This window comes from Phyllobates terribilis, unplaced genomic scaffold (assembly GCF_046119375.1).
Source record: "Phyllobates terribilis strain yellow unplaced genomic scaffold, ASM4611937v1 Scaffold_8__6_contigs__length_399053987, whole genome shotgun sequence".
NCBI classification, from domain to species: Eukaryota; Metazoa; Chordata; class Amphibia; order Anura; family Dendrobatidae; genus Phyllobates; species Phyllobates terribilis.
Window position 1 is genome coordinate 151,448,472 of NW_027362768.1, and position 26,432 is coordinate 151,474,903.

The window sequence follows — 26,432 nt, forward strand, 5'->3', positions numbered from 1 at the left end:
GCTAGCGATCGGGGCCTGGTCAGTCCTTGAGCAGATGGGATCTCCCCTGGCCAGGCGGAGTTGTAGGCCTCCCAAACTGACTGTACTCTTCTGGCTACCTTGCTAGAGGCGGGTATAAGTAGCCCACGTCCCTGAGTGTACCGTGTGGTGCTCACCCGTATGGCCGGTGACTCGGGGCCTTCTAGTGGCGTCCGCTCCACGACGGCGGTGCTGGTCCCACGCGTGTGACCGTGCCTTCGGGTTTCTTGGCCAGAGGACCTGAATCCCCTGCCGGGCGGTTTCTGCTGCTGGGTAAAGATTAGTCCCCACAGCCTCGGACTCCGGGTCCGGTGATAGCTTCTCAGTCAGGGCGAGCTCTGCAGCTGCCAGCCCCTGACTCCTTATAGCACTGCTCCCACAGAGCTCCTGATGTTCTTTTCCTAGATCTGCTTCTCTTCTCTGTCTCTACTTCTTCTCTACTCACTAACCCTGCCTCAGCCCTAGGTTTATATAGGGGAAGTTCTTCCCCTCCCAGGACTGGGCAGGAGGTGTGGCATGCACAGGATCCCTGACCAAGAGACCTCCCACCTGCTCTCAGACATAACATTGCTGTTACTGTGGAAACCAGACCCCTGGGGTGCCACATTCCCCCCTAGTGAAATTTAGTACTCCGGGACTAAACATATTTTTAAACATAACAAGGTATAAACAATAATAGTACAATAAGAAAAACATATAAAGATGGTCACGGCGTGTCCGCAACCGGGTGCAGTTTTTGAAGAAAAGCAAGGTGTCCATTTCACCAAAACAGGGAGACGTAACCAGGTAGGGGTCTGTCCTGCCCCGAGTCCTTAACAGTCTTTAGTCCATTCCTAGGTTACGCTCCAACCATGTACAAGGATTCCCGGTAAATCCACCAAGGACTCCTATAAATAACTAGAAACACATAATTATACACAAGCAACAAGAAAAACAGGTAACCACAAATAAAACAATTTATACACTTCAAATCCTCCAACGTGCGGGTAACTGGCCTCTAGTGGCCCTAGTGGACCTACGGAGCTGACTGTCTAGCCCTGAACTACAGGGTGTAGGAGCTGTCAAGGTTAAACTGGGCAGCTGTCTACCGGCTCTTTGGCTCACTAGGGGTACGGCAGGCTCACTATAAGCAGAGGGTTGATCCTCCTGTTCTGCTTGTGTGGAGTCTTCTGCCTCCTGGACCGGCTGCTCTTCCAGCTCTACCTGTTGCTCCGTAGGCACTTGGGATGCTGGTTGGAGGAACGTGAGGACGGGTACCACAACTGCACCATTGACTTGAGTCCAGGACCGAGGGAAGTCTCCGAGCACAGTACTAACCATATCCTCCCTTTCCTCTACGGGTCGATGGTCTTCTTGTTCCTCTTCAGGGTTCCGTAGCTGTTCAGGACACTTCTTCAGGTGATCCCGGGATACAATGGCTATGGTCTCCCCTCCGTCTTTACTGATGGTACAGACTTTCGAGTTCTCGTGGCTTGAGGGCAGTACGGTGTACGGGTCCTTCTCCCACTGGTCGTCCAACTTGTGGAGCCGTCTTTTCCTCTTCAAGACCTGCTCTCCGGGTACCAGGGGAACAGCGGGAGCATACTGGTTGTAAGTTTTCTCTTGTCTTTCCCTAGCCTGACAGAGACTTCGCTCCACGCTCTCCTGTACTTTCCGGTACTGCTGCTGCCTCTCTGTGTCCCAGTCTGTTTCTGGTGAAGTGTCCTCGGGTGTCAGGACTCCCATTTCCAGGTCAACAGGTAACTTACCAGGTCTCGCCCTCATTAGGTAAGCCGGGGTACAGTTGGTGGAACCTACCGGGATGTGGTTGTATAGGTCCACCAGATCAGGCAGCTTCTCAGGCCACAGACTGCGTTCTTCCAGGGGCAACGTTTTCAGGAGATCCATTACCACCTGGTTCATTTTCTCACAAAGTCCATTAGTTTGCGGATGATAGGGTGTCGTCCTTATCTTCCGGCAGCCATACAGATTGCAGAATTCCTGGAAGACCTCCGCTTCAAAGGCAGGTCCCTGGTCCGTCAGCACTTGGTCCGGGTACCCGTGTGGGCGGCAGAAGTGCTGCTGGAAGGCTCTAGCTGCTGTTTGAGCCGTTAAGTCCTTAACGGGGACGACAACCAAGAACCGGGAGTAATGATCCACAATGGTTAACGCGTAGACGTAGCCACTTCTGCTTGGGGTCAGTTTTACATGATCCAAGGCTACCAGTTCCAACGGCTGCCGGGTGACGATGGACTGCAGGGGAGTCTTCTGGCTGGCACGGTCCTTCCTTCTTAGGTTGCACGGGCCACAGTCTCTGCACCACCTCTCGATGGTTCCCCTCATGCCTACCCAGTGGAACCGCCCACGCAGCAGGAACTCCAGCTTCTTCCATCCGAAGTGTCCAGCCCCGTCGTGGTATGCTTCCATCACCATGGCTGCGTCTCTCCGTGGCACCACTACTTGCCAGATTAGTTCATGCGTCCGGGAGTTAACCATTCTGTGGCACAACTTCCCCTTGTAAAGGAACAGTCGACTCTTCTCAGCCCACAGTTGCTTGGCTTCCTCCGGAGCGTCTGGGTCAAGGCGAGCCTCTGGCCGAGTCAGCATCTCCTTCACCAGCCGGACGGCAGGGTCACTGTCTTGTGTTTCCTCCCAGTTGTAGTGAGGCAAGGGGTTAAACGTAGCGGCTTGCTTACTCCTTACCCGATGGGAATACTGGATAGTCCCATGACGGTGGAACGCGGGGAGTTCGACTTCTTCCAGTCCCTCTGGATCTTCTCCTACGTCCGGTAGGTTTGGCATCCTGGACAGGGCGTCCGCGTTGGTATTGGAGCGTCCTGCCCGGTATTTGATTGTGAACTCGTAGTTGGACAGACGGGCCATCCATCTCTGCTCTAGGGCACCGAGTCTTGCCGTGTCCAGGTGTGTCAACGGGTTGTTATCCATGTACACGGTGAACCGGGAAGAAGCGAGGTAGTGCTTAAAGCGTTCGGTGACTGCCCACACCACTGCCAGGAACTCTAGCTTAAATGAGCTGTAATTCTCAGGGTTTCTTTCGGTGGGTCGCAGTTTTCGGCTAGCGTAAGCGATTACTCGTTCTTTCCCCTGCTGGATCTGGGACAGTACGGCTCCTAGCCCGATGTTACTTGCGTCGGTGTAGAGGATAAAGGGCTGGCTGTAATCAGGGTACGCCAGGATTTCATCCCCCGTGAGGGCCATCTTCAGCTGGCGGAAGGACTCTTCTTCTAACTTCTCCCATTTGAAGGGCGGCTTCTGGTTCTTGGCCTTCCGGGACTGGCCTATCAGGAGGTCCTGCATAGGAGCTGCCTTTTTGGTGAAATCGGGGATGAATCTGCGGTAATAGCCTACCAACCCGAGGAACTGCCGCACTTCCTTTACACTGGAGGGACTTGGCCATTCCTTAATTGCGGTGATCTTATCAGGGTCGGGAGCCACTCCGTCAGCGCTCACCACGTGTCCCAGGTACTGCACCTTTGGTTTCAAGAGGTGACACTTGGAGGGTTTTACCTTTAAGCCGTAGCTTGCCAGAGCTTCGAACACTTCCGCCAGGTGTTTCAGGTGGTCCTCATAAGTCTTGGAATATACGATGACATCGTCCAGGTACAACAGGACCGTCTCGAAGTTTCTGTGGCCCAGACAGCACTCCATTAATCGTTGGAAGGTTCCCGGTGCGTTGCAGAGTCCGAACGGCATACAGGTAAACTCGCTAAGTCCCATCGGGGTGGTGAATGTGGTCTTCTCCCGGTCCGCCTCTGCTACAGGAACCTGCCAGTACCCGCTAGTGAGATCCAAGGTAGAGAAGAAGTTAGCAGATCTTAAAGCAGCCAAAGACTCCTCTATCCTTGGTAAGGGGTACGCATCCTTGTGTGTGATACGGTTAATTTTCCAGTAATCTACACACATCCTCATGGTGTTGTCTTTCTTTTTGACTAAGACAAGTGGAGCTGCCCAGGGGCTACAGCTATCCCTGATCACCCCAGCCTCCTTCATGTCCCTAAGCATCCCCTTGGCGTGTTGGTAGTGTGCAGGGGGTACGGGTCGATACCTCTCTTTTATAGGAAGATGGTCTCCCGTGGGGATGTGGTGTTCTACCCCCTTGACTCGCCCGAAGTCTAACGGGTGTTTACTAAACACTCTCTCGTACTCTTGAACCACCCGATAGACTCCCTGTTTCTGGTGTGAGGGAGTGGAGTCAGTACCCAAATGTAGTTGCTGACACCAGTCCTCCATTGTTTCCTTAGAGCCGTTACCTTCCTCCGGGGAAGATGGAGGCAAGGGTTCTACGGACTGTATGGAATTTTGATTGATGGTATACAATTTGGCTAGCGTGGCATACAGGGGCAGGTACACTTCCCTCTTCCCGATATTTATTATGCGAACGGGCACCCTCCCATGGCGTACATTGACCACCCCCCGTGCTGTCAAAATGGTGGGCCTACTGTCTGAGTAAACTGGTTCTACCATGGCCTGGTAATCTCTACCTCTCAGACCAATAGCTGCCCGGCACCAAATCATCATTTCACTTTTTGAGGGCATGGCAATAGGAAAAGGGTCACACATTCTTACGCTACCAATCTCACCACCGGAGAGTTCTATCTGTTGCCGTCGCATCAGTGCCCGGATCTCTTTCTGGAGCACTCGCTGCTGGCCGGAGCTGGCGATCTTGGCAACCTGCTGTAAAAGGAAAATCACCTCTGCAAGACAATTTTCAATTACATTAGTTCCTAGAGTTATCTTTGGGTGACTCTCGCGCTTGTCAATGTCTACAATGATCAGTCCCTGTGCCGCCAATTCGACTCTACCGATTTTAATGATCACCTCTTTAAATCCAATCTGTGGCACGGGCTGACCATTGCTGGCGATGATACTCAAGTAGTCGTCAGGGTAGCGGGTGATATCCGAGTCATTCCAGTACTGCTTGAAGAGCACGTACGGGATAGTGGTAACCTGTGACCCGGTGTCCAGTAGGGCACTCATGGGGATGCCATCCAGTACCACGGGCAAGACTGGACGTCCTCCCACATATTTGTCGCGCCAGTTCGATGGGCCTGATGATCTTTTTCCTGGGGTTTGGCCCTCTACCCCAGGTTGTGCCAGTTTAAAGGACAGTACCTTGCCATATGTCCGGGTTGATTGCAGCGGCGGCAGATGGGTTGTCCGTCCTCGTTGTATCGGTCGCTGGGTCTTCCTCTGGCCGGTGGGGTCCTCCTTGGTCGACGCCACGGGATGTCCTCCGGTCCGGATGCCAGCTGGATCTTCCCTGGAGTGGAAACCTGTAAAGACTGCACAGTTCGGATTAGCGCGGCAACGCTTTTAGCTAGCTCTTGGACCTGATGGTGCAGGTCTGGAGCCGGGTCATTGTTCAAAGCCTGCGCATCAGCTCCCACAGGCCCTGCCGACAAGGGTGCCGCCTCCTGGTGGTAAGTGGTAGTGGGGCGTCTGTGGGTCACAACGCCACCTGGTGCCGGTTCTCGGAGCACCCGGATGGCTCTGTCCTTGAACTGTGCAAATCCCAGATGAGGGTCCTGTAAGGCCATTGCCCGCAACTGGGTTCGGTGGGCATTGCAATATAAACCCTCTATAAATTGTTCAGTCAACAGCCTGTCCTCGTCTCCCACGCCGTCAGGGTCGGTCTGCTTAATGGCTCTCAGGGCCTCTTGTAGGTTCAGGGCATAGTCCCTTATACTCTCGTGTGCTCGCTGCTTGCACCCGTAGAATCCAAGCTTGATCTCGGCTGAGGTGCGGGTATCAAAGGTGTCCCTCAGCCGGGTTAGTATCCCTGCAACAGTCCTTCCCCCAGGTGGCCAGGACTTTACCTCCCTTTGGGCTGCCCCGGTTAATTGGGCCACCAGGATGCTCACTTTTTGCTCTTCTGTGAGGGGATACACCTGGAAGAGGCTATCCAGCTTTTCTCTAAAGTCATGCAGGGTATGTGACTCCACTGAGTACTGGGGTAGCCAGGCCGCTCCCGGGATATAGGGCATGGTGAAAGGCATGACTGCAGCAGCGGTGGCGCTGGCGGGGGTTGAGGCAGTGAAGTTCTCCTCCGTATCCGACATCTTCCTCCCCCCTAGTGGACCGTGGCCTACCTTGCGATGATCCTCTTCCGTAGGCCGCGGCTCCGCAGTGGATCGTCAGGGTTGAGGACCTTCCGTCGCGCTCCTGTGACGTCGGCGTCTGCTGGGCTCCTTCCAGGACCTTACGCAACGTCCGGACGTGAGGCGGGGCTTCAGTTCTCGCGCGCTTTCGGAGTCCACGCCCCTCTTCTTCCCGCGCGGCGTCTTCAAGATGGCGTCCAACGGCGGGAAAACTCCACGGATGGCGGGAAGAAGGCAGAAGATGGCGCCAGATGGCGGGAAAACTTCGCGGATGGCGGGAAGAAGACAGAAGATTGCGCCGGATGGCGGGAATCTTCACCACTGGTAAGTTTGAACAGTCTTTTTCAGGCACGCAGTACCCGGTGGTTGCGGGCACGAGATCCTGCCGACTACGCCAAAAGTTGACGCACCCCTGGGCCTTCGTCGCGCGGCATCGCGCGCACGGGAGCTTACCCGGAGCCGGATCTGTTGAGGGTTGTAGTCTCGTGGCGGTGACCCGGTCCGTGCCCAGGGAGTCAAACTGAGCGGCGATGTATTAGCGGTAGATGTTGGACGACTACGCCACCCGTTGAATGCAGCGAAGGAGCTGCCGCTGCAGGGCAGACCGCTGAGGCCGGTGGTAGGATTGTGCAGCGTGATAGTATCACCCCCAATGGGAGGGGTATGGCCTCAGGGCAGCCGACGTGGATGATGGGGGTAGCAGGAATCACTCAGAGACGATGCGGTGTAATTCAGGGTCTTTACTGGGGATAAAGATAGACCCTCCCGGAGTACTGGCTAGCGATCGGGGCCTGGTCAGTCCTTGAGCAGATGGGATCTCCCCTGGCCAGGCGGAGTTGTAGGCCTCCCAAACTGACTGTACTCTTCTGGCTACCTTGCTAGAGGCGGGTATAAGTAGCCCACGTCCCTGAGTGTACCGTGTGGTGCTCACCCGTATGGCCGGTGACTCGGGGCCTTCTAGTGGCGTCCGCTCCACGACGGCGGTGCTGGTCCCACGCGTGTGACCGTGCCTTCGGGTTTCTTGGCCAGAGGACCTGAATCCCCTGCCGGGCGGTTTCTGCTGCTGGGTAAAGATTAGTCCCCACAGCCTCGGACTCCGGGTCCGGTGATAGCTTCTCAGTCAGGGCGAGCTCTGCAGCTGCCAGCCCCTGACTCCTTATAGCACTGCTCCCACAGAGCTCCTGATGTTCTTTTCCTAGATCTGCTTCTCTTCTCTGTCTCTACTTCTTCTCTACTCACTAACCCTGCCTCAGCCCTAGGTTTATATAGGGGAAGTTCTTCCCCTCCCAGGACTGGGCAGGAGGTGTGGCATGCACAGGATCCCTGACCAAGAGACCTCCCACCTGCTCTCAGACATAACATTGCTGTTACTGTGGAAACCAGACCCCTGGGGTGCCACACACATAATAATAAAAAAGAGACACAAATTGATGAAATTACATCTTATTGTTTCTATTTTTAAGGGTTGTTTTCATCATTATTCTTTCGGGAACGCACTGCTTTTCTGCCTCCCGACTTCCTACTTAACTGGGGGAGCTCCAATCCCGATTGATTAACAGTTTGGACTAGTGGCATTTTTGAGCCACTAGATCGAAATGTGCCCTTTGTGAGGCTGGGAGAAGAGGCAGATTGGCCTCCGCAGTATTAGAAGAATAAAAACAAAGAAATGAGCTGGAGCATAAGTTGGTATACATGCAACGTCTATGAGTATGTTCACGTTCACACTGTGGCCATTTAACAGACAAAATGTAAGATAGAAACAAAATGAGCATATACCCTGTTCTACGTAAGTAAGTAAAAAGTAATAGTACATGTAAATAACATAGGGTACTTAGTAAACAACGTTTTTGAACAAAAAAACAAAATCCATCTTACCACGACAAGGTGCACCTCAATCGAGATGGACCTGTCCTCTAATATTAAAACCTTACCTTGTGCCAGACGACTTCAAAAAAAGGGAGCCACACCCCTGTTTGTACAAAGTACAGTAAACTACAGCAAAACCAAATGAGCCAGAGCATACATTGGTATACATGCAACTTGTAGGAGCATGTTCACATTGTGGCCATTTAACAGACAAAACCTAAGATAGAAACAAAATGAGCATATACCCTACTGTAAGTAAATAAATGAAAAGTAATAGTACATGTAAATAATATAGGGTACTTCGTAAACACTGTTTTTGATCAAAAAGGTATAAAAGCCATCACATCACGACAAGGTGCACCTCAATCGGGATGGACCTATCCTCTTATATTAAAACCTTACCTTGTGCCAGACGACCTCATAAAAGGGAGCCACACCCCTGTTTGTACAAAGTACAAGAAACTACAACAAAACGAGAGAAATGATCCGGAGCATATGTTGGTATACATGCAATGTGTAGGAGCATATTCATACTGTGGCGATTGAACAGACAAAACCTTCTTGGTAGGACCATCCCAATTGGGGTACACCTTGTCATGGTGGGATGGCTTTTGTGCTTTTTTGATCAAAAAAAATGTTTACTAACTACCCTATGTTATTTACATGTACTATTACTTTTCATTTATTTACTTAGACCAGGGTATATGTTCAATTTGTTTCTATCTTAGGTTTTGTCTGTTAAATGATCAATATAATATATTAGGGAATTTAGAGTTACTAGAGGATATTATCCTAGTCTAGATGCTTATTTCTTTGCCAGAGTATAAATTTGTTAACAAGAAAGCCTCTACTCCAGAGGACCATAGACATAGTGTAATGCGAATCTTCACCTGCGGTGGTGCTGCAGGGAAAATAAAGACTTATTACCAAGTTTAGACACAAAATATCACTGATCGATGGGAGTTCCAACTGGAAAACGCTATGTGATCATCTCATTGTAATGAGAACCTTATAAGAAGTAGAAGTTGTCCAAAGTGGACAACCCTTGTAAAAAGCCCTTATGACAAAAGTAGCAAAGCTAAGTAGTAACCATTCTCACAAGTTTCTATGGAAGACAATACATCAACTAGAAAGCAAGGGATGGGAAAAGGGCAAAGACTTCAACTTTCTATGACATGGTAGGTTAATGAATGAATTACCAAGAGAGGTTCCTGATTTAATTTTTGCTGCTCCTCTCCTCTGTGGATACCCCTGAATAAAACACTGTTTATATTACTAGAATTCACTTACAGCATCATAGAGATGCAGAAAATGTTTCAAAAACAAGGACCAAAATTGTAAAAAATATAGATTTTTTTTTTTTAATTCACTTTGAATTACAAAGGTTTAGAAATACTTCTATGTTGCTAAGTCTATGGAGAGAGAAGGATGAGGAGACGCAATGTGATAGAAAGATGGTACTGCTTTCGAGTAAGTCTTTTATCTCACCGTAAAGGTGGATTAACAGCTACACTGCTCAGTATTGCTGTAAATTGTCCTCCATGCTAAACTGCTTCTGAATATGTACTAAATAGAGACAAGAGAGCAGGAGTCTGTCATGTCTGTTTCTACTATCTATAATACCAACTCTCCATCCACTAGCTCAGAGACAACTGAAAATTAGTGATAAAGCCTGGAGAGGGAAAGTAAGGAAAAATGCAATATACTAGTCATATAATAGCCAGAAATTGTGTTATTTCTTATATCAGCTTATTCTGAAAAGTCACCTGAAACTACAAGTACACTAGATCTGAGTCTAAGTTAGCATTTTCAACCTATAGAGGTGTCCACAAATATTCCCAGTCATCAGAGATATGAAAAATTGTGAAAAACAAAGTATATTAGAAAGTTGGGAAAACTTTTCATACAATTCAGAGAACTAGAGTTTACTTTATATTTTAAGTTTGATGTAATAGCAGAAAAAAAGTTGAAAAGTGAAGAACACAGCAGATAATTCCGTGAAGGTGATGTCCTAAATTCAACTCAGTGTCAGTCCTCTCCAAACCAGTGTGTGTTTGACTTGTCTGTCAGGGCAGTTGCACTTCTCTCTGATACTTCCAGGATTCAGGACAGGAAAATGCTTTTAAAATGAGAGACCTGGAAAACACAGTAAAGTGGAAATCAATATGCAGCCAGGAGGTGCCGTTGCTGGCGGTTTAGAGTATGTTTTCACGTATCAGCTGCGGCAGGAAAGGGACTTTCTGAGCTGTCCCCTCAGGGGAAGATGAAGCAAAATGAGAGTCCAGGTTTACAAGGAGCTGGCAGTAACTGTCATCTGTCATTGGATCACACAGAACACTTTATACAATCTGCACAGAGGGAGCCACGACAAAGCAAATCTCTAGTGGTTTATACCGAAGGGGAAAAATGCACATTTACCTCTGGGGGGTTGGCATTTCACTCTAAAATAAAGGTGATGTCTGGCTTAGAGGTACTTTATTAGAGAATTCTAAGTTATTAGAGGGTGTCCTCCATTCAAGACCCTCATTTATGTGCTAAGACTGCAGAGCATCTATTACTTTGGAAGACTTAGCCTGTTTGTATATTATATAGACAGCACATTTATTTAAATGGCAAGAGTGTAATTCCTTACTTCTCCTGTGGAGGTGCTGCAGAGAAAATTAACAATTATATATATAGCACCTATAGGGTGGACAGTAGAAATGAGCGAATAGATTCTATGCAAATGAAATTCATACAGAATTTTTAGGAATTCAATTAACTAAAACAATTTTCCATTCACTTTGCATGAAATGCTTAACATGACCGCCACCTTTTCACATACTGCAGAAGATTACTTTAGCCAGAAACGGATCACATGACCTCGTACAAGCTTCCTCTTATGGTCGCATCAGATGGTATAGAGTAAGGGGGTGGAGAGCAGAAGGTGTGGATCCTCAATGTTCTATGGCAGTCACAACCAAATGTCGCCATCTGCTGAGCAAACTGAGTAGGCTGGAACTAAAAGATGGAGGACATGTTTCTGGTGGGAAAAATTTGAAAGGAATACCGGGTCAGGTGGCACAGCTATCAAATATAAAAGACAGGAGTGGCAAGGCGGGAAGGCAGTTGGCGCCAATATGCGAGACAGAGAGGCGTGAAATGCAGAAGCAGAGCAACCAAAGAGTGTCATGCGAGACGTCGTTGGTCAAGTACTAAAGCTCAGACTTCACTGGTCAAGACCCAAAGCTCAGACTACGTTGGTCAAGACCCGAAGCCCAATGTTCATCAGTCAAGACCCGCCATCCTGATACTGCAGGTCAAGCACTGAAGGTCAGACGTTGAATATTGGACGAGGCCGGAAGCCTGTTGTGTCCCAGAAGTGAATGAGGGCGGCCAGTGACGAACACCAAGGGAACTAAGTGACTCACATATGAGAGACTTATGTCTAGTGGGAAGTACCGGTGACCCCCGTTAGTGTCAGTTTAACAATCAAAGGCTCTTGAAGAGCATATTACAGTGACGGGCCTATCGTTGGGAGTGATGCCTGTTAAGCTAAGACAGAAGGACATTAATAGTCGTTTAGCTAAGAGCTAGCTAGTTAGAACATAGAATAAGATCTCATATTTGTTATACTGCTATTTTGTCATTATAGTTAGGACTGTGTTACTTATTTCCATATACCTCAATAACCATCTGTTCATATAATTAGACTTTCATTCTGTGGTAGGAAAATAAATAGTTTTGGTTGACTACTTCCACATCATCATTATCTGCATTGTTGCATACAGGTAACCTGTTCACAATAGTACAACCCATCAGGAGCGACTATCATGGCCTGTATAAAAGCCGAGGCAGAGAAGGCAGCAGCTATCTTGTAGTAAATCTGGAAAGTGAGAAGGCGTCACAGCTTAGCATTGAAGATATAAAGTAAAAGTCATAAAATACTGAAAAAAACTGTACAGATAATGACAGCTCAGTAATGAAGGAGATTAGTGGGCTAGGAAAGGTGCACTTAGTAAAACCAAAGTAGGACCTAATCAAGGTCAATATAGAAGTATAACAATGTCCAAGGCAAAAAGTATATGATAATACTCAAAAATACAGTGACACTGTCGTACCAAAAAGGACTGCGAGTGAGGCTCTACGGAGAAGAGCAAATTAACCTATGGAGCTGACTCCTTGTCCCAATAATGAATACTCATATGAATCATTCTCAAACCATTAAGCAATGGAAAAGACATCAATATGCATCTATCTATATATGGAAAAAATCATATTACTGTAAGGCAAGACAATACACTCCATATAAATCACCCCAATGGTGAATAAGACAAAAATTAAATATAAAACGGAACGTCCTCACCCATTGTAGTAATCTCCGTGGTAGTTAGTCCTGGGGCTGTCTCAGTGGAGGGAGCCATCATCCATAAGGAAAGGTAGCAGCATATCCGTGAAGGCATATGGTTCTGCCCCTATTTAGCCCTAAAGGGGAATACTGCTCTGCCCTGTTCCCAAAGGCTCTCGCCCTGACAAGGACAGTCCACAGCTACCACTGCAATACACAGACCCTGCATTTGCCCTCAATATGCCTCTCATGCGTCCCATTACCACAATGGGTGAGGACGTTCCGTTTTATATTTAATTTTTGTCTTATTCACCATTGGGGTGATTTATATGGAATGTTTGTCTTGCCTAATGGTAATGGGATGCACACCGTATACCTACTCTGTCTAGTGACTGATATGCACATGGTCAGATACACTGAACATTGGGGTCATTAAACACACTCCTTGTTTCGTTTTTCCATATATAGATAGATGCATATTGATGTCTTGTCCATTGTTTAATGGTTTGAGCATGGTTCATATGAGTATTCATTATTGGGACAAGGAGTCAGTTCCATAGGTTAATTTGCTCTTCTCTGTGGAGCCTCACTCTCAGTCCTTTTTGGTACGACAGTGTCACTGTATCTTTGAGTATTATCATATACTTTTTGTTTTGGACATTGTTATACTTCTATATTGACCTTGATTAGGTCCTACTTTGGTTTTACTAAATGTTGGCTAAGAAAGGTGGACAGTTTCATACACATTTTTCAGGCTAGTTGGAGGCTGTAGCGCCGGCATTCCTGCACGCTCCCCTTCTTCCTGACTAATTCACTGCCGTGGCCCCCGTCCCGCACTTCCTTCTAATACAGCTGCTGCCCGGGGTCAGCCCATGGGTCACAGATCCCTGGGCACCGTGCTTAAGGCATGCATATGCTTAGGGCTCCCTCTTAAAGGGACAGTGCGGCATCCTAAAGTGTCCCCAGCCAACGGCTGGGAAACACTTATGGTTTAAGGCACCTTCACCTGATAGGAGTTGCCTGAGTAACTTGGTTAGTCAATTAGTCTGCATGCTTGCTAGTTCTCAGGTCCCCAGTTTATTAGTACCTGCCAGTACCCGCTGGTTCCTGTGTCTGCCTGTAACTGCACGTACCCGCTTGTTCTTGCTTGTTTATTTATTTTATTTTTTTACTCACTTATATAGAACCATTAATTCCACAGTGCTTTACAGACATTATTGGCACTGTCCCGATTAGGGCTCACAATCTAGATTCCCTATCAGTATGTCTTTGGAGCAAAGGAGGAAACTGGATAACCCGGAGGAAACCCACGCAAACACGGGGAGAACATACAAACTCCTTGCAGATTTGTTCCTGTCTGTCCTTGCTTGTGCCTTCCAGCGTACCTGCCTGCATTTGCTGTGCCAGTCTGTATACCAGCCGTACTTGCCTGCATTTACTTGTACCCACCTGTATACCAGCCGTTCCTGTCTGCACCTGCCAGTGCCTGACTGGATACCAGCCGTGTCCGCCAGCACCTGCCACTCCTGAGTTCCTGCCGTGTCTGCCTGTACCAGCTGAACCCTCTCTTCTTGGCCGTTCCAGCTTCCTGTCCCTTGGAGGTCAGCTGCCATGCGTCCAAGGTCCTTCTTAGTGTAGCACCTGGTGTCCATCTGAAGCCAAGTCTAACCCCACCATCAGATTCTCTAGTGATGAGTCATGTGTTCAGCTAGTTTCTTCCCTCCATGCTCTCCTTGGACCATGGCACAGTGGTTCCACCACTCCCGTTACAGAGGCATTGGAGTACTTTTGATTTGCCATCAATCAAATTTCCTGGAAAAATGCAGCAAATCTGGCAAATTTGTATTTCAAAACATTCATTCAACTCTAGTGACCAGTGTTTGTGTGAATGCCGCTGATCCTGCAGCGAGGCTGTCATGTCCATCATAACTGCTGCAGTCAATCACTGGCCTTAGCAGTCACATATGACCCATGCAAACTTTGCTCTTAAGGCCAGCAATTGGCTGCAGGGGTCAAGATGATTGACGTGTTGTCATTGCTGCAGGATCGGGGCAGGGTATGGAATAGGTCAATTTTCAACCGCTAGGAAGCTTTTAAAGAAAATCCCAGACAACCCCTTTAAATTTAGTTTGCTTCAAAAAACTGAACCCCAAGAGTATTAAATGTATAGACTACAAATACCGAGGAGGACTACACCCCCCACCCTCCTATATGTGATAGATACGCAGCACGCGGCTCAGACGCGCAGCGCTGTAGTTGTTATGACAACTGTATATACTCCTGCGAGCACAGAGCGGCTCCAGCCAGCAGTGATCTTATCATCTAAAATGTCACCTATTACACCCATTTCTTTGTGATTTAATACAAAATCTAAATGCCGTCAGGTCATCACTAAAAGGAGCTGCCTCTTTAAAATGCCAATTGGCTGCACAGCAAAGAAATAATATCCTTCTGCAAATAAAAGCCTCGTCAGCATTAATGTGAAATAATGAATATGTGTCGGGCTCTGGCCTGTGTACAGGAGAATATATCACCGGCCGCTGCCGGGAATTCTCCACAATATAAATACTCATATTTATTAATAGCTTCTCGTACCAACAGGGAATCACATAAATACAAGATTATCTGCGAGCAGAGGACACCACAATATGAAAAAATATCTATCTATTATCTATCTATTTAATATCTATTTATCTATCTATTATCTATCTATCTATTTAATATCTATTTATCTATCTATTATCTATCTATCTATTTAATATCTATTTATCTATCTATTATCTATCTATTTAATATCTATTTATCTATCCCATATCTATCTATCTATCCATCTATCTACAGTGGGGAAAAAAAGTATTTAGTCAGCCACCAATTGTGCAAGTTCTCCCACTTAAAAAGATGAGAGAGGCCTGTAATTGACATCATAGTTAGACCTCAACTGCGAGAGACAAAATGAGAAAACAAATCCTGAAAATCACATTGTCTGATTTAGAAAGAAATTTTTTTCAAATTTTGGTGGCAATTTGGTCAATTACAAACAAGCAAGATTTCTGGCTCTCACAGACCTGTAACTTCTTCTTTAAGAGGCTCCTCTGTCCTCCACTCATTACCTGTAGTACTGGCACTTGTTTGAACTTTTTATCAGTATAAAAGACACCTGTCCACAACCTCAAACAGTCACACTCCAAACTCCACTATGGTGAAGACCAAAGAGCTGTCGAAGGACACCAGAAATAAAATTGTAGCCCTGCACCAGGCTGGGAAGACTGAATCTGCAATAGGCAAGAAGCTTGGTGTGAAGAAATCAACTGTGGGAGCAATAATTAGAAAATGAAAGACATACAAGACCACTGATAATCTCCCTCGATCTGGGGCTCCACACAAGATTTCATCCCGTGGGGTCAAAATGATCTCAAGAACGGTGAGCAAAAATCCCAGAACCACACGGAGGGGACCTAGTGAATGACCTGCAGAGAGCTGGGACCAACGTTGCACAGGCTACCATCAGTAACACACTACAGGGACTCAGATCCTGCAGTGCCAGACGTGTCCCCCTGCTTAAGCCATTATAATTCCGGGCCCGTCTGAAGTTTGCTAGAGAGCATTTGGATGATCCAGAAGACTATTGGGAGAATGTCATATGGTCAGATGAAACCAAAGAAGAACTGTTTGGTAGAAACACAACTCGTCTTGTTTGGAGGAGAAAAAATGCTGAGTTGCATCCAAAGAACACCATACCTACTGTGAATCATGGGGTGACAACATCATGCTTTGGGGCTGTTTCTCTGCAAAGGGACCAGGACGACTGATCAGTGTATATGAAAGAATGAATGGGGCCATGTATCGTGAGATTTTGAGTGCAAACCTCCTTGCATCAGCAAGGGCATTGAAGATGAAATGTGGCTGGGTCTTTCAGCATGACAATGATCCCAAGCACACAGCCAGGGCAACGAAGGAGTGGCTTTGTAAGAAGCATTTCAAGGTCCTGGAGTGGCCTAGCCAGTCTCCAGATCTAAACCCTATAGAAAATCTTTGGAGGGAGTTGAAAGTCCATGTTGCCCAGCGACAGCCCCAAAACATCACTGCTCTAGAGGAGATGTGCATGGAGGAATGGGCCAACATACCAGCAGCAGTGTGTGCCAATCTTGTGAAGACTTACAGAAAACGTTTGACCTCTGTCATTGCCAACAAAGGATATATAACAAAGTATTGAGATGAACTTTTGTAATTGACCAAATACTTATTTTCCACCAAAATGTGAAAAAATTTCTTTCCAAATCAGACAATGTGTTTTTCAGGATTTGTTTTCTCATTTTGTCTCTCATAGTTGAGGTCTACCTATGATGTCAATTACAGGCCTCTCTCATCTTTTTAAGTGGGAGAACTTGCACAATTGGTGGCTGACTAAATACTTTTTTCCCCACTGTATCTATCCAATGAAGAATTGCATTACTCAATTTTCAAAAAAGTAACAAATTGTATTTATTCCAAGCCCATATACATTTTTCACTTTTTCAAAATGGGAGTGCTGCCATTCTTCATTGCTTTTATTGTATAGTCCAGTGGTCCAGACTTTGTGGGTTGCACCCCCATTTTTTGATTGATGCTGCTTTGTCATTTTTTGATTTTCTTTCTTTCTTATCATTTGACTTTCCATCTGCCTTTCTATCACAATTTTAATATTATTTTTCTTATTATTATGATTTATTTTTATAGCGCCATTGATTCCAATGTTCTGTACATAAGAAGGGGTTACATACAAACATAAATATAGATTACAATGAACAAACAAGTAATGATAGACTGGTACAGAAGGGAGAGGGCCATGCCCTTGCGGGCTTACAGTCTACAGGGTAATGGGGAACGGGACAGTAGGTTGGGGGTTCTGGCTGCTTCGGTGGTGGTTAGGTGGCAGCTCCGGTAGTGGTGAGGTGGCAGATCCTGTGGTGGTGAGGTGGCAGCTCCGATGGTGGTGAGGTGGCAGCTCTGATGGTGGTGAGGTAGCAGCACTGATGGTGGTGAGGTAGCAGCTCTGGTGGTGGTGAGGTGTCAGCTCTGGTGGTGAGGTGACTGTAGAGTCATTGGAGGCTGTAAGCTTTCTTGAAGAGATGGGTTTTCAAGATCCATCTGAAGGTTCCGAATGTGGTGAAAATCGGAAGTGTTGGGGCACAGCATTCCAGAGGATGGAGGAAACTCAGGAGAAGTCTTGGAAGTGATTGGGTGAGGAGAGAAGGAGGTCTTGAAAGAACCGGAGATTATGTGTTGGAACTTGTCTGTAGATTATTTTGGAAATATATGGAGGAGACAAATTATGGATGGCCTTGTAGGTCAGTGTTAGTAGTATGAACTAGATTTGTTGGGAGATTGGAAACCAATGAAGGGATTTCCCTTCATCCCTAGCTGCCATCCCTATCTATAATCTACTTGAATAATCACATAAGGCCCAAAGGCGTTTTTTCAACTTCTTGTTGGAAGATTCCCCTAACAATAAATTGTATTCTCTGTTAGGGCTATGAAGATTAACTTCAATCTGCTAAGAAAACCTCAAAAACTTTTTTGTTATTTGCATTCAACACCTCCATATTATTTTTCATTAGTTCTTCATAATGGATTCCACTCGTTTTTTAAGAAAAAGAATATTTTGTAGGGTAAAAAAAAGAAGCAATGGAATGAAGCTGAAAGGGAGAAGATACAGATTAGATATTAGAAAACTTTTTGACAGTGAGGGTGATCAATGAGTGGAACCGGAGTCACGAGAGGTGCTGAGTTCTCCTTCAATGGAAGTCTTCAAACAGAGGCTGGACAGACATCTGTCTGAGATGGTTTAGTGACTCCTGCATTGAGCAGGGGAATGGGTATGATGACCCTGGAGGTCCCCTCCAACTCTAACATTCTATGATTCTATGAATAATACACCTAAAATGTTTAAAAGTTTAGTTACTTTTAACCATATAATAAACTGTCCTACACTTGTATATTACAGTTGTTTGAATCCATCCTTTGAGCCTATAGTTGACTTTTTCATGTCTTTAGGTATAATTCCTTATTGCTCAGAGTATAGCAGATGGAATTCGACTTTGGTTTTCCGACGCAACTTAAGACACTGATGACTCAGAATAAATGGCTTGTGGTGGTCTACTGTGTACACAGCACATTACAGTGCAGACTGCCCTGTTTTCCCCAGTACCCTTCTAATTGGCAGACCAATTAATCCGCTCATCTGTGAGCAAATAATGTATTACGCTAACTACCTTCCATTTGCCGAAGCCATTCTCCGAGGTAACATAATCGTGGTCTTGCTTATCTCTTGCCCTGAAACACACTACAACGCCTCGGCAGTATCAAAGGTCAATTAGTGGACAAATTAAGCTATTATTAGCCTCTAACGAGGGTGACTGGCATCATTACCCTTCCTGTTTACCAGCAAACTGTTATTTTAATACAAGGACCAACTAATAAATCAGTGCATCTGCTGTACTTCTCTGTCTGCTTTTTTTTTGTAAATGATATTAAATGGGCGCCAGCAGCTGCCAAATTCCTAACCTTACGGTAATGAGGGGCAGTCATACGTACCTAGGTGATTACACAATCTGTAAGATGTGGTTTGCATTGATCTGGTCTTGAGGCTGCTTGGTTTTGTCTTGACACATCAACACTGTTCGGAGTGTTATTCCGGCACGGATACAAGGCAGATGGGTGGAATTTATATGTAGCAGCGCTACTTTGACCTATATTTTATAGAAATTTGGGAATAGAAAAATTGGCCCCGAGGAATCTGACTTGAAGACGTTAATCTTGCAAGTAACAGGAAATTAAATCTAATTAAAGTAATGGGTTTTACCATGGGACACACAATCCAGAGGTTCTGTTTCAATAAGTAGTCCAAATGAGAGTAACTGTATTTACAGGCATCTTTAGTGGTGGTTACAAAGAAGGTCTGTCTCTGGAGCCCCCCAACACATCCATGCATTACACAAACAGCCAATTGCTTTCAATAATTGTAGTGTAGTACTTTATTTCACCATGGGTGGCACTGTAGAAGAAATCAACACTTGCTTCCAGGTTCCTCCAAAGATAACCACCAATCACTCCGATCACTTTGTGATCAACCTATTTTCAAGGGACTCCCTCTATCAAAAAAAAATATATTAAGAGACTTGCCCAAAGTGTTCAAGCCCCTTAAAGGGATTGTATACGATATACGCAATTGACAACTTCCTAGTTTTCCCAGGACTCCAGGGCTGAAAGTGACTTGGTTTATGAAAAGCCCAGGTGGGCCGGGGGCATTTCCAGAAAGGACCAAAGTGGGGCTGAGGAAGGATTTAAATGTCACCAGAATTATTTTTAACTATATATATATATGAAGCCTACAAAACTGGAGTATTATCCCAAATCAAGTATAAGTCCATATTAATGTATTAAAAGACACATGTGTTATGGATATATTTACCTTATCATATGTAAGTGTTGAATAGGGTCGGTCAGCTATCCCCTTTGGACCCACCAACAATTGCTGCCCTGCATTTGTGTGTATTCCTACCCCGAGCGATCTACTTTTTAACTTTGTTAAACGATTTTAATTTTGTATACGAAATAAAGTGTCTTTTAATACATTAATATGGACTTATACTTGATTTGGGATAATACTCCAATTTTGTAGGCTTCATGTATAGTTTGGGAGTACCCTGTCCATTGTTATGTTATATTTCCATGGAGTTCGGTTCGTTTATTTATATATATATATATATATATATATATATCAATATATATATATATATTTTTTTATATATATATATATATATATATATATATATATATATACAGGGTAGTCCAAAAGTAGGTGGACAGAAAGTGTAATAAGGTTATGAAGGGGGAGATTTATCAAACATGGTGTAAAGTGAAACTGGCTCAGTTGCCCTTAGCAACCAATCAGATTCCACTTTTCATTCCTCACAGACTCTTTGGAAAATGAAAGGTGGAATCTGATTGGTTGCTAAGGGCAACTGAGCCAGTTTCACAGATCTAGTTTTCACAGATAGATCTCCCTCAAATCTGTTTTCTTTTCAGATAATTCAGATAACACATAATGGCAAATAATTTAAATACAGATCAAAGAAAATGGATTTTAACAGAGTATTGGAAATCTCAAAATGCTGAAACTGTTAGAGCAAATTGGGTTGAAACATTTGGTACTCAAGCCCCAAAGAGACAAACCATTTACGGCATTCATGACAAATTCAATGCCACTGGCTCAATCCTTAATGCTCCAAAAACTGGTCGACCCAAAACAGTCTGTACAGAAGATAATAAACAACTTGTTGCTGAAACATTTGTTCAGAGTCCAAAAAAGTCCACCAGAAGAGCCTCTTTGGAATTGGGAATGTCACGAGCTTCTATCATGCGAATCCTGAAATCTATTGGGTGGAAAGCTTATCGTCTACGTCTAATTCATGGGTTATTGGAGGATGATCCAGACAGGCGGCTGCAATTTAGTGTTTGATAAATCTCCCCCTTCATAACCTTATTACACTTTCTGTCCACCTACTTTTGGACCACCCTGGATATATATATATATATATATATAGATATATAGATATATAGATATATATATAGATATATAATTTTTTTTCAAAAATATGTTAAAACAAGAAAATAATCAATGTGGCCGTCACTCCAGCATCATCACTGTTGACCTAGAAAGTTGATCATTAAGCACATAATCATTGCCGGAACACACTGGTATGAGGCTGAGGTCAGTGGTTGGCTACAGTGTATCATCGATGAAGCCAGTAATTGGCATATGATCAACTGTCCAGAAGTCAAATGCTTATTCTGTGTACTATATAGACCCAAAAAAGGGATTGTCTAGGTTAAAAAAATTAATTTATATTTATCCTGACATAGCGCCACTCTTGTCCATGGGTTGTGTTCGGTACTGCAGCTCAGCTCCATCCACTTAACATTGATTACAATATCCCACTCATGGATGAGAGAGACGCTATTTCAACATTAAACAGACAATTTTTTTTAACACTGAAAACCCCCTTTAAAAAAGTTATCCAGATGCAATATGGTATAATATGTCACTGAGCCAAAGCTCTAAACACATAATAATTGCAGAATTACACATACAGAAGTGTCCATTCGTATATTTTTTTCAAATTGCTCATAGTCATTATATAAATTCAACATATTATCACAAGATGCTAGCAAAATCCTCAGCAGGCCGCAACTCACATCACAACCACTGGGTGGCCACATCTACCATTAACATTTCTTGACCGAGTACCACAAAATCATGTTATGATTTTTTAAAGGTTGTTATATGGCGCCAAACATTGAAATATGTTGAGTGAAGAGGAAAGGTAGGGAAGAATACAGTGCTACTGTAGAGGACATCAGCACAGATGGTGTCACCGAATGTCATGAATATAGGTAAAAATATTGCTTCAAACTGCGGCAACTCCAAATCCAGATTAATGCTCTTCTCTGTATAATTAAGTGTAACACTAGAACTAATCCATACTTTTTATTACTTTATTGTGTGATGTTTTTGTATTTACCGTAATATTTTCTTTTATTTTTCTCACAGGCATCATTGATTTTCTTGTGAGTCAACATCCCACCGCCAAATCCCTCAGGGATCACCTGATTTTTAAAATTGCCCCAATGCTGAACCCTGATGGAGTGTACCTTGGAAATTACAGGTAGGGGGATAATATCTGATTCTAGCTTCCTAAACTAAAAGATAAGAGCCATTTCAATGCCTGTAGTCATATTCTGCAAAACTGGGTTGGATGAGGATATGGGTGTAGGAAAGGACAAACTGGAGAGTGATTCATTGATAGAAAGGAGCTACAAAGGTAAAAAAAGCGCTCTCTGGTCTGGTTTGGTTGCTAAAGATTGGAAGTAGGATATAGAGATAGATAATATCCTGTGCATGCGAAGGGCACAACTCCACTGAGAGCATGACATTTAGTGAAGTACCACGCTTTCCAGGTATGTCACTAACAAATAAAGTTGCACTTTGTAACATTATAAATATATATATTCTTGTACCGTGTTAGCCAGTAGATAGAAAAATATTTAGATTGTAGAGTCCTCAGTGGTTGATACCTTTTAATGGCTAACTGAAAAGATGGTAACAAGTTGCTAGCTTTCGAGACTACGCAGGTCTCTTCATCAGGCTAGTATAACGCAAAATCTGAAGAGTCACATATTTATACACAAGAGGACACAGGAATAATGCAACAGATGAGACAGGTGATGGAAAGCAGAGTTAAACAGTTCTGGCTATAAATATTTTAGCAGTTAATAGATAAGGAGTGTGAAGGTTTTATTGTCCTGTGACTAGGTCCAGTGTTATGATGACCTCACAAGTCTGATGGGCACATTCCTTAGTTGATGTAGAATGACATAAATCCATGCAAATGTGTGGATCCTGCTGTAATTAAAACCGCCAATTGCTAAGGGGTAGAGTGTTCAGTCTGAGAGCCTATGTGTACAAATATCAAAATACTGGTCTGAACAGGTGCATACTAAGAGTAGCCATCTCCATACATAACTAACAAATAAAGTTGCACTCTGTAACTCTATAACATGTAAACATGAAATATATGAAATTTGAATTGCATTACTGCTCTAGAAAATAGGGAAAAAGCAAAGATACTTAGCGCATAAACAAACAAAAAAACAAAGCAAAGATACTTAGCACATAATTTGGCCCAGCAGCCGCAGTCTTTTGAATCACAAAACAATGGATAAAAATGGACAGCTATTCATTTGATACTTTGTGCAAAGAGGACACCCCATGTATTAGGATACACATTTTATTGATACAACACCTTTTGGCTTATACTCTCAAGCCTTCATCAGATATACCTGATGAAGACTTGATAATAAAAGCGGAAATGAGTTAAAACAATAAATTTCATAATATTCTACATGGGATACAGCATTCTCTTTGCACAGAGTATTGCCAATGAATATTGCTGTGGACCCTATAGCAAATGTGAAATAGGGCCGCATTCCACCATAATCATAGTCGGTGACACAAGTGGTCAAAACATCAAAAGTTATGATATTTTGGTGTTTGCTCTGTCCCTTGTGTTGTTTCCTTATTTCACTTTTCCTTGTATCCAATTTTTGCTCATGAAGAAAGATGGACCTTTTGGCTTCTCGGCCCCATAACAGCTGGTATATCTGCTACCCTGATAGTTATACCCTTGATTATTAGCATATCCTGACCACCATTGTCTGCAACATTTTTCCTCAAAAAAAATAAATATGAATGTTCTCTAATATCTTGATATAAGGAAAATATATATTATTGTACCGTGTTATCCAGTAGATAGAAAAATATTTAGAATTGAGAGTCCATTGAAAGGTATCAACCACTGAGGACTCTCAAATCTAAATATTTGTCTAATATCTTGTAATTTGTAGGGGATGACCCACAAATAGTATTTATTACCTATCTGTGGGATCTGACTACTGGGACACCCAAGGATCCTAAGAACAAGGGTCCTAAAGGCCAGTGTGGGTGGAGCATTAGGGCAAATGCATGGCTAAACCCTATAGATAGCGAATAAAGTGATGCTCACCACATTCACTGGTGGAACATGGGATCCCTGTTTTTAAGATCAGTGAAGATCTCAAACTTCAATTCACCAATGAGCATGAAAAATGTTTGTGGGACAGCCCTTTTAATTGCAACATAATGCATCCAATATTGGACTGGAGAGATTAAGATTTACATGAGTTTCTAGACAGTAATAGTTATGGCCACTGGGTCCCCCACAGATCCTGAGAACTTGGATTTTTGTGCTCCTTGTGTGAATATAGGTGAATGGACACACCTTTATTCACATCTATGGGTCTATGGGAGCAGTCATTTGCATGCGTGACCACCAAACTCTAGACAATAAATAAATTATTGGTCATGCATGCTCACCATCGCTCCATTCACAAAAGCAGGCAAATAGTCACTTTAGAGAGGAAGAGGTCTTGACCTCTAGTGCCACCTATTATATTTGCATATTTAATTTCCCAAATTATCATTGCATGCCGATAAGTCTCCTTATGCCGGCTTGGTACTTTGTACAATGAGAAACAATATCCCTTAAGACACCCTGTCAGAGACCTCTTACCCAGCCAAATCAGATTGCTTGCTTTGCACTGATGAGGGGCAGACACCCCGAAACACGTGTCTGCAAATACTGCATGGTGTAACTTCTTATCCTAAGTCATGTCGCAAGGCTCGTAAAAAGGATTCTTTAAGATTGCTGCATCCAATAGATGGAACTAGAGTTCCTGTACTCTTCTTCTATGAAGAGGCTACTTCCTTAATAAAATTCCCAGAGGAGCATTGCATGGCCGATAAGTCTTCTTGCACCGACTTGACACTCTCCACAAAGAAAAAATTTCCCCCTTAGATGCACAAGAGTGGCATGTAAACCCTGTTCTCATGACCAGTGGGGGTCCCAGTATTCCAATCCTCATTGATTTGTCATCTATCTTGAAGACAACCCCTTTAATTGCAAATTAATGCATTCAAAATGGTAATGTGGGAGACAAAGATTTGCATGAGTTCCTGGACAATAATTGTGAACAGAACCATTACATACCATACAATTCCTTTTTCATAGTATTGACCTATGGACTAATGTCTGAGCCTCACAAGGAAAGGGTTATTTTCTGTAAATCCTGCTTGCCTGTGGAAGATTAGGGGTTAATACGAAATCCAAAAGAACACTTAATAAGTCTGGATTTAACTTAAGTGCTTAGCACAGAATAGCCTCTGAAGCCAAATCAGCTATGGATTATTCATTTCTTGCCTGAAATGTAACAAATGACTTTTCCGTTTCCGACCAAGAAATCTCATGGTCATTGCTTGAATTCATTTAGCACGAAGAAAGCAAAGCATTTATCACGGAGCAAATTCCCAAAGTCACCAAACACAGAAAGTTTGAATGTAAGCTCCTGAAAGTTCTGGATTCTGAGTGATCAATGAGCTATTGTCAGCGCTGTTACCCGTGCCTGTCAAAAAAGCGGTTGAAGGGCTTCACCACTTTGTACAATTCCTATTTGTTAGAAGGGTCCCATGACAATAATCTAATCTCAAAGTTTTCGATCATCTGTCATCAGTATTAACTTTCCCTGCAGCAACCCCGCAGGAGGAATTCAGTATTACACACTTCAACAATTAAAGGAGTTGTTCAATGAAAACAAGCTATCACTATCACCTGTCAACAGGATGGATGATAACTTGTTGATCAGTTGGGTTCCAACCTCTGAAACCCACACTGATTGGCAGAATGGAGTCACAGTGCACATGCTCAACCAACGCTCCATTCATTTTCTATGGCACTGCCAAATGCTATGCTCGACTTTTTCTAGCAGCCATATAGAAAATTAATGGTGCTGCACTTCATTTTGTAAAGGGACTAAAAGTTCCCCGCCGGTATAAAAAGTTCCCGTACCAGAGATCTGACCACCACCTATCAATAAGTTAGCACCACTCCTACGGAAAGGTGATAGTGATAACTTATTTTCATCAGACAAACCCTTTTACACACTTTTGGTGGAATGCAAGACAAGACAGGTCCTCCATAGTGGGTCATTTTCTGTATGACCACTTTCTGTTTTTGTCAATAGATAGAGGTCCTGAGAGGGGGCACCCCTCTGTAAACTCAGAATTTTCTAAAAAGATATATAAAAATGGGTCATCTAAGCCAGGCAATTCCTACAAAATTTAGATATCCTTTGAAGACTTAAAGCAGTATGTGCAAAACATATATGGAGTCCCCAGAACAACATTTAAAACAGAGTAACCTCGTTAACTTAAGGAAGACCTATCATATGCCCCCCAAAAATTGAGTAAAATACTTTGAAAAAATCGCTAAGCTGCTCTGATTCTATTGCCTTTTTCCATTTTGTGCTGCATCGCTCCATTGCAGAGATGTTCACATTTGTTGCTTTTAGAGCACAATATGTGAAATCTCTGCTTACAGTCCACTGAGCGTTTCTTTAGAATCTTCTCTGAGGGCGTGGGCTTTCAACCCTCCCACCCAGACACTACCAATCACAGCTCAGCAGTGTCTGAGACTACTAGATGTGCAGTA

General features: G+C 44.2%; 1 protein-coding gene across 1 annotated transcript in view; it reads left to right on the forward strand.

Annotated features, from left to right (window-relative positions):
- Positions 1 to 26,432, forward strand: part of AGBL4 (AGBL carboxypeptidase 4) — a 2,899,935-nt gene that overhangs the window by 2,291,754 nt on the left and 581,749 nt on the right. Inside the window, exon 8 of the mRNA XM_073642636.1 lies at positions 21,902 to 22,016. Within this exon, the coding sequence (XP_073498737.1) occupies positions 21,902 to 22,016 (115 nt within the window). The remainder of the gene's footprint in view (positions 1 to 21,901; positions 22,017 to 26,432) is intronic.